The 9,254-nt window shown below is 44.9% G+C and overlaps 1 protein-coding gene across 3 annotated transcripts; it reads left to right on the top strand.

The window, feature by feature from the left end:
• Window positions 1-1,277: 1,277 nt before the first annotated feature.
• On the top strand, window positions 1,278-9,209 carry mfap3l (microfibril associated protein 3 like). 3 transcript variants are annotated; one of them, XM_085349501.1, is made up of 3 exons: window positions 1,278-1,399; window positions 2,937-3,337; window positions 6,869-9,209. In XM_085349501.1, the coding sequence occupies exons 2-3, from the start codon at window positions 3,070-3,072 to the stop codon at window positions 7,741-7,743; spliced, it is 1,143 nt and encodes a 380-aa protein (XP_085205627.1). In that variant the 5' UTR covers window positions 1,278-1,399; window positions 2,937-3,069; the 3' UTR covers window positions 7,744-9,209. The 3 variants fall into 3 exon arrangements, with proteins under 3 accessions (XP_085205627.1, XP_085205626.1, XP_085205625.1); XM_085349500.1 differs by having other exon boundaries at window positions 1,278-1,490; XM_085349499.1 differs by having other exon boundaries at window positions 1,278-1,533.
• Window positions 9,210-9,254: the final 45 nt, after the last annotated feature.

The following is a 9,254-nucleotide window of genomic DNA, read 5'->3' as shown; positions in this document are numbered from 1 at the left end:
CACAGAAATGGATGAAAGCACCAAAATCCTCTCTAGAGCAGAAAAGTTGAAATTCTCTTAAAGTTACTGAATAAACTTTTGTTTTGTTTTTACTTTGAAACAATAAAAACAACCGTCCACACAAGCTAAAACACACACCACCTCCTTAACCTCCACAGCTTCTATACATAGATGAAGCATTGACTTAATTATTGACTGCCTGCTGAGGTTCTGGCATATAACGTCAATCCCCGACTCGCGCTGTGGCTTCAGGGTCTCCTTTTATCAGGCCTGGTAAACAGAATAACAGCCTGTACAGGCTGAATGACCCTGGCCGGGTCTAAATTTAGAGCAGCCTTTATTCTGCCTTTAATTGTTTCAAAAGGAAGCTGGCACTGTGATCCACATACAGTCTTTTCCTTGAACGGCCTTTTAGAATGTGTTTTCACCACAGCCCATTTACCTCTTACTATAGGCCTACGCTGTAATGCAGACATGCACAAAATAACCTACTTAGTGTGCCATGCTATTAAATGCCACAAGGCTTTATGTGAGCGAGGTTATCAGTCTTTTGCACTGGAAAGCTGTTCAGACCTTACTTCTGTCCTCGTGGGAGTCTGGAGGCCGGGCTGCATAAACATGCAGCAGTTATATCCTGTGTGAGGAAGGATAAACGAGGCTCCAGCACTGATGCTCACAGGTGTGTTGTGTATTAAAGCTTCCAATTAATATCTTACTTCGTGTGTCTAGGTTTGTCTGATCTATCTGAAAGTAAACCATGTAAACACAAGTATCATTTTAAATCAGCCCATGGTGCTTAATTTTTAATTAAATTAAAAAAATCTACATTTTTTAAACCTGTTTTGTGTATTAACTTGTGGCTTTTTGTGGTTTAACTTGTCAAGCTCAAGTTAACATAATTTCCAATATCTTCCCTGCCTGGTGTAAGCTGCTAATAAATTAACCAGAGAGCATAAGAGAACCGGTTTAGTGATGGTTTGGATAAGTTGAAAGTACTGGCAGCATATTAGCGGTATTAGATCGTATTGCACTGCACCAGTATTTGTTCATGTGTTGCATTTTTCCCACCCTCTGCGCACCCCACGTGATCAAAAATCAAGCAAAGAATGTTAAAATGGATTAAGTTATAGAAACCATGTCACAAATATTCTTTTATTGTATAAAGTGAGAATTGAGTTTGAGTCTGGCAGCCATCTGTACAGGCAGGGCAACCCAAGCAACTGGGCGACGTTGCCTCCCTCCGTGCCTTGAAGCAGCTCAGTCGTCGTTTGCAGAGCGAGCTGTCAGCGGTCCGATGAGGAGGAGGACGATGATGCCCGAGCAGAAATAGCACAGCGATAACCGCCGACTATGGTAGTTTCTACCAAACTTTCGAGGTGAAACAGCGGCCGACCATGATGTGAGTATGAAGCCCGAGTTTTATTAGCGGGGGAGTCGCGGATTTTGCCGTTTTTAGGACCGTTTATCCGCCGCCGCTGCCATTGTCAACGGTAAGGACCGGCTTGCTGGACCGCTTGGCTCTCCGCCGAGGAGGTAACGTTGCAGCATTACCCGGTGTCTTTTCAGCTATTTGTTTCTCCTCTTTTGGTCCAGTAACGTTGACAATTTAACTGTAGCGATACATGAAATGAACCCTCGTCCTGTGTAAACAGTCTGCGGTGGCACAGTTCTGGAAGGGTCCCCATACATATATCTGCTGTCCAGCACGTAGCCGGGCCCCACGCCCTTGTTTTATTTTATTTTATCCTCAAGCACAGTTTAAAATCTTAACAGCTCAACCACACATGACTAATATCCGCATTGACATATCTGTATTCTACCTAATTGATAAAGTAATGTAGGTAACGTTATTTTTGTCGGAGGGACTTTACGCGTGACAGCGGAAAATAGCCGGAGCCCACACACAGCTCCGTTATGTGGCAGTCTCCCTTTGTTTTCATACTAATCGAGCCCAAAGATGCGGTTGTAACGCAAAGCAAGGCTGCCTATATGGATAAAACGTTAAAAAAACAACAACAACATTGTTAATCGTAGTTGTTGTTAAGCTGTACTATGTGCGTTATATCTGTCTGATGTAACACTACCAGCCTTTAGCTGGAATATTAGCTCGATGTCAGCTTCAGACTAGCAAAAATGCTGCCGTTTGATGTTGCTAACTTTGAAGTCTATGAATGAACATTTAACGGTGTTTTAGAGAGGATTTCTGTGTGACTGGCTCAGATGCGGATGCAGTTTATTGCAGTAGAAGCTGATTGAACAGTAGATACCGTTAACCCTGCGAGACATAAAGGAAATGGGTGATTAGTGTAATAACAGCAGCAGTGGTCAAAAATATGGTATTTACCGGAATAAGAACGCAGTGTAGGGGAAGTAACTGCGAGGTTGCAGGGTTAAGATTGTTGTCACTTTAAATCTAGCACAGAAACAGAATCTGCTGCAGGTTATTAAACATGGAGTGCGTTTCTTCATAGTGTATATAAAGCAAAGTGCTGGGCCACACCTCATAATCTTTGAATTCAGGTGGTTAAAATCAACCCTGAGTGGTGTTATTGGAGCGTGGGAGCCTTTAGGAACCACAGCAACTCACCCACAAAGTCCCAGATACAGTTACGGAGCGGGGTCGCTGAGTGCTGAGGGATGTGGCATAGGCATTAACATCAGCACAAACACTGCCCTGGGAGCTTTGAGGCCAAGGAGCTCTTGTAGGAGCAATATGCAGGTGGCCCAGTACTTTTGTCCATATAGTGTAATTGTAAATGGATACTTTTAGATCTTAGATCTTTGTGTGAACAAAATTCAAATGTAAAAACGTAATCCTGTCTCACAGAAGTGTATTAACCTATGGTTGGAGTTCTAGTTATCAAAACATCTGATTATTATTAGTTTGTTCCTGGGCTGTCTCTAATTATTGCATGCCCCTCACTTTCTTGCTTCAGTGAGATACTTCATGGACCTGAGCTGAATACCAAATTACCCTCAAGCATCACGAGATAGCCAGTCTGCAGGATGGAGTCCCTGGAGGAATGACAGTTTCGTCCCCCTTGGGTAACAAACCTTCAGCTAGAGAAAATGAACTGGGCCGGTGGATTCGTTTTTCTGGTCCTGGTGTTCTTCGTCGCCTCGCAAACTGCCGGGGCCTCACAGCTTAACGCAGACGGAAACTACACGGAAACCGGTAACGCGACAGACGGAGGATCTGTCCCCGCTGTGTTCACAAGCGTGAGCCAGATAATTGCCCGAGAGGGGAGCTGCACACTGATTGATTGCAATGTCACTGGAGACCCATTCCCCAGCGTTCAGTGGTTCAACTCCCACGGTCACCGGGTGGACACGAGCGGTGAGATAGACTTTTTTTTAAAATTCATTATAAACCTGGTTTCCTGCTCTCACTTTCCTATTATAAAATGATCACATTAAAGGAGCCCACTGAAGTGAGTGGTTCCTGACTGTTTTTCTTTTTGCAGTGACATTTTTATTTACTTGCAGCATCATCATTGTTACCACATGAGTTTAGGGTGATTTTCTTAATTGGAGTAAGTTAACGAGGACTTAGAAATCAGCATAAACACTACAGGTTTCTCCCCACGGGAGCTTGTGCTGTGGGCTTTAAACATTCTGAGCAGTCATCGTAAGAATCTAAAGACCAGAAGCGTTGCTGGCTCTGTATTCAAAGAGGAGTCTGACTTGTGTTCCTGGGGGGATTGTGGCCCAATTATTCTCCATTTTGTCTGGCAGCAGTGATTATTCTTTTTCTGATGGATGGTCTGTGTCAATTAGATTCAGGAAGCCTTAAACTAGTGATTTTCTTTCGAGCCCACTATCCTTTTGTCTGTGATCCGCCTTAGTAGAAACAGGGAGGGAGCAGTGGTTTGTTGTTTTCGCGATCCTCCTGAGCCGACCTGTTGAAACCTGCAGTTGAGAGCGAGAGAAAGAGAAGCCGCAGTTGTTATTATGACCTACAAACCCAGAAGTGCGTCTGTACCCACCACTCAGCTTTTCCCTTGGGTTACACTCAGGAATATAATTAGGGGCAGATAGACTTTCCCATAGCTGGCAGTACTTCACTGAGCAATAAACGTAGCAGAGTCACTAACCTGGATCCTGTAAAACGAAGCCAGTTCATCATACCCAGGACATATTTCTGTTATCAGGTCTCACTTACTGTAACATTACCAGTCAAACTGTCACAAGAAGCTGGTTATCGACTCGAAAAGTCTACCCAGGGTTTATCAGTCTAGCTGCCAACACTTTCAAATGAAAGAGGGGTGACGTTAGCAGTACCTGGCCAATCAGAAACACGCACAGATCTGCTGGTGAAAGTTCTATGCATGCTTTTTACAAAGATAAAGGGAGCAGATGTGGGTGTGCGAGAGGAAAAGGGCTGTATGAATGTGTGTGTCTGGCTTTATCAAAGGATAAGTGAAGGTCCAAAAGTACATATGTGTCCTGTTTATGATTAAGGTTAAAAGAACAAAAACTATTTTCAAACAATTAAAACTGATGCTCATCTGGGAACAATAGCGACTTTTAGACCCAATTTAAAAAACCAAACCTTAAACCTTCTTACTAACTCAGCGCTAAGATCTGAGGGATACTCCAGGAATAGTGCCTTTCCCTAGAGCTGATTGATCAGTAGTTTTGTACCTGTTGATCTCTTATTTTAAACAGAACATGCTCAAGAGCAGGTGGCGTGTGAAGCAAGAGTAAAACACCCAAGGTTAACCCTGAAGTTCCCTCGATAAGCCCCACATCCTACTTGGTAGCACAGGCTTCTGCAGTTTGTTAGCTCGTAGTACTCGGCAGCACATCAATCATTTTATAATCTGGTGGTGGTGATAAAATTAGAAATGCTCGCCTCCACATGAAAAAGGCGGATGGGCGGGACACTGTTTGCCGGCCAGGCTACATTTCCTGAATGCCCATTCATCCTTCTCCTCTGGAGGATAGCAGTGTGGGAAATTGATCGTGATTGCCGAGTAGAAAGGAGCAGAAGTGGTTTTTAGACCTCATACTGCAGATTTGTAAAAGCCCTCTGTGATTTCTGTCCATCTCTTGCTCCCACACAGTAGAGACAGTGAGTAGCTGGGGAGGAGGTGAATGCACTAAAACGTTGCTCTGTGGGGGAAATATGCAGCAAATAGGGTCGTTAAAAACAACTTTCAGCCAAAGGTAGAAAACGGCAATAACTCAGGAATGTTAACTGCATCTGCAGAAAGACTGCAGAGCGACTACAACGCACCTGCGCTGTGCTGGGCTGCAAAACCTTATCAGACAAGCATCTCTTAAGCTGAGCTCAGCACAAAGATTGGAATCAGGTTGAAACAACAAACTTTGTTTGGTCTGTAAGTAACAATATCTCCACCAGCACCTGGTACCACCTGGTATGTGGTACCTCACTAACAAGCACGTCTTTGGACTGTGAGAGGAAGTCGTCTGCTTCTCCATCACTCACTAGAATAGCTCATGAGGGTGAGAACAGCAGGCATCGAGTGCTTTTCTCCTTTCCCTTTAAACCACACACAGGTGTTAACAGCACCACTCTGACTCCAGGCAGTTTCTCAGCTAAAACAGCCACTTCACTATTCTAATGAGAACTGATACAGAACCAGCAAACATTTAGGCTACACACACACACACACACACACCCTGTATGAATCGCTCTGCCATGGATTTGACTGTAAACCACATTTTAATTAAGCACTTCTCGAGTTACCTCCTGTGCTGCCTGACAGGTGCTGTTAGTTATCTGTCACCACAACTGGTGGCCAACCCTGTGACTGAGGTTATCAAATGTAGGCTAGCAGGGAACCAAACTTTATAGATGACGTCATTACCCGTGATCTGTTTACAAGTGGGTAAACAGATCGCTTGTGTGCCGATCAGTGCTGGAAACCTCAGCACATCGAGACATGTTTAAATATTGAAAGCATGGCAGGAACACTAAGGTCACTTCAGCTCTGCGCTCACACGCACATATGCAAACCACATGTTACCTTAAAACGAGTCAGTTCATTTATCTCATTAACATGTAGCACTGTTGACTTCAGCATAGAGGTGAATAAGAGAGTGCCGATGCTTTAAAGGACTTTCTGTACAGTAACAGGACAGGCATGAAGATAAAACGCCGTGTTTTCCTGAGCGGACGGATTCTAAAACGCAGAGTGAGAAGGAATAAAAAAAACAAAGTGCTCCTATTCAAAAGCAGCAGCTGCAGAAACACAGCTGAGGAGAGGTTACAGCAGACTCGCAGAGCAGGGAGACTGATGCATTAAGAGGATTTTCAGGGTTTAAACTCTGACTTCAGTAGGCCGTGTTGTACCACTGAGTGGTCATGATTCTAAATCTGGTCAGGATGTCCAGTTTCTGCTAAAACTAATGACGGGATTTTCTTTCTGCGTGGTCTAAAATGTTTGGCAACCGCGAAGACGTCTCAGTCGGAGCTGCTGTAATAAAATGATTTTTAACCAGATTTTTTGATTGGGATTTAGTTTACTCCAACATAGCAGACAGCTTTTCTTATTAAATGATAGAAGATAAAAATGTCTACATTTCTGTCAAACAAGGTAACAGAGTCATTGCCTTGAATAGACAAAGACCATTTGTGCCCATAAGTCACTTCTCAGAGGCTCAGTGCAGGCCAGGAAAATGCTCATGTTGTTGGCTCAGTCGGTTAGGATAACACAGCCATGACCAAAATAACTTCCAAGGAACCGAATCTGCACATTAACAGGGAAAAGCAGCAGCAGTGACACAGTCAAATCCTCCAAACTCATTTCAAACAGATGGGCCACAAAAACAAAAATCCTGATTCTTTAAAAGTTTTTTTATTCCATGTTTTACACATTCGTGACCTTCTCTGTGTCTGCAGGAGGGAAGTGGTCGCTGCTCGACAACGGTGTCCTCAACATCACTGGCATTGAGTTCGCGGACCGCGGGAAGTACACCTGCATGGCGTCCAACGCGTACGGCAGCTCCAACTGCACGGTGACGCTGCGCGTGGTGTTCACCAACGGCGACATGGGCGTGTACTACATGGTGGTGTGCCTGGTCACCTTCACCATCATCATGATCTTGAACGTCACACGCCTCTGCATGATGAGCAGCCACCTGAAGAAGACGGAGAAAGCCATCAACGAGTTCTTCCGCACCGAAGGCGCAGAGAAGCTGCAGAAGGCCTTTGAGATCGCCAAGAGGATCCCCATCATCACCTCGGCCAAGACGCTGGAGCTCGCCAAGGTGACGCAGTTCAAGACCATGGAGTTTGCGCGGTACATCGAGGAGCTGGCCCGGAGCATCCCGCTGCCCCCACTCATCATGAACTGCCGCACCTTCATGGAGGAGATCCTGGAGGTGGTGGGGGTGGAGGAGATGAGGCACACCTTCCTCAGGCAGGCTCCCGACGGACGCCGGCTCCCCTCCATCGGGGTGAGAGATGTCTTCACAATCCTGCAGGAGAGGGAGCGGGGACGCAGCGAGTCACCCGCCGCCGATTCCGACAACTCCTCCGATCACGAGCAGCCGCAGCACATCGCCATCCAGGTGTCGGTCCACCCGCCACTCGTTGTCGGCGGGTACAGCGAGGAAGCCGCAGAGCAGCCAGAGGCTACGGCGTCCCCGTCCCCGCCGCCGTCTTCTCTTCACCACAATGAGCAGCCCGAGGACACCGAGGAGGTCGCTGCCGCCGACGAACCGGTGGCAAGCAAGACCCCAACATGCCAGGTGTTCTACGAGAGCCACGTGTGACGAACTGTGGCGAGCTCCGGAGAGACGATACGTTACCCTGCTATGCATTTCCACTTGAAAAAGGTCCATAAACATTTGTAAGTTCACATTTTGAAGAGAAACAATCAGTTGTATTTATCGTTTGTGAACAATCTCTCTAAACCTCTGCAGGCTCATCTACTGAAAATCAATCAAAAGGAGACTCTGGGTGCTTGAATGTATCCGGGCGGAGGAATATCAGTGTAAATGTAACAAGCAAAGCATTGTAAACGGGCATTTCCTGTGTTCTTATTTAAAGAGTTGTGGGGATTTTTCAGTTGGTAGTTTCTTACAGTGCTAGGGGTTTTTAACGACATACTTCAGAAATCTGCCTCAAGCTGCTCTGCGTACTCTTGTTTTCGGATTGTGAAAGCGAGCTTCCTAGATCCACTCCAGAATTCACATCCAGCTACTGTCACAGCCTACAGATGCATGCCGGACTCTAGGAGCAATAGCCGACAGTCCGACTGCTTACTCATGATTGTACAAGCTCTCTGCATCTCTAACAACATGGAAGTAAGCGAGGAGAGAGAGCACACACACACTGGGTGGAGCTTAGATCTGTTTCCTTTAAAATACTTTGAGTATTTTTATTATTACTGCCCATTTTGTGCTGTGATTTTTGTTTCTTAGTCATTTTTATCTTCTTACTAAGACTAGTGTCTTGTTTTCGCTTGAGTAGAGAAGAGCAGCTTCGCTTCCTTTGTGATTTTATTTTAATTTGACTCCTGACCCGATTTCTGCGTCTTCGTCTTGCTTCTGCAGAAGCTTTACAGTACAGTCGTATTTCTGCTGCATGTTGGGATTTTAGACATCTTTCTCTGGGACTGAAATGACTCCTTTTGTTTGGCCCTTCGCTTGGCTTACGGTCCAGTCTGTGGCAGATATGAGTGGGCGATGTTCTGCTTCTTCTGGTGCTCTTCGATGCTTCTCTTTTGTAGTGGAATAAAATGAAAGTGCTGTGCTTAAAATGATTCCACAGTTTGGTCTGATGTCTTTTTTTCATTATCAGTCATGAAGTTGGCATATTAAATGGAACTTATTATGCTCATTTCCAGCTATTACAGCAGCTTTGCATGATTCACAGTTCAAAGTAATCATTTATCACAAGCAACCCTGTATGAAATAAGCCATTATTAGCACCTCTCCATTTACACCAGTAGTTCTCAGCTTTTTCTGGTGTTTCCTTTTTTCCCAACAAGCAAAAGGTTCCTGGTTCAATTGTAGGAGGAGACAAAGTCTTTGGGGTTGTATCAGAAAGAGCATCCAGTGTAACATGACAAAAACAAAACAAAAACATGGAGCTGTGGTGACCTCTTGTGAAAAAAATGGAACAGTCATCTTACTTCTGATTGGCTGAGAGAAGAGAAGCTAAAGCATCAAGCGGCTGCAACTATGCCCTTTAATAATACACTAACAAGGCTTATTTTGAGCCATGACTCATGCAAAGTTACTCTAGTAGAATCAAGAATAAAAATCTAAGATGGAAGTGG

Source organism: Diplotaxodon limnothrissa, linkage group LG3 (genome assembly GCF_057381915.1).
Source record: "Diplotaxodon limnothrissa isolate DT_005_m linkage group LG3, D_limnothrissa_male_GT1.1, whole genome shotgun sequence".
NCBI classification, from domain to species: Eukaryota; Metazoa; Chordata; class Actinopteri; order Cichliformes; family Cichlidae; genus Diplotaxodon; species Diplotaxodon limnothrissa.
Note: the sequence above shows the minus strand (reverse complement) of the source record. Positions and strands in the feature narration are given on the sequence as shown.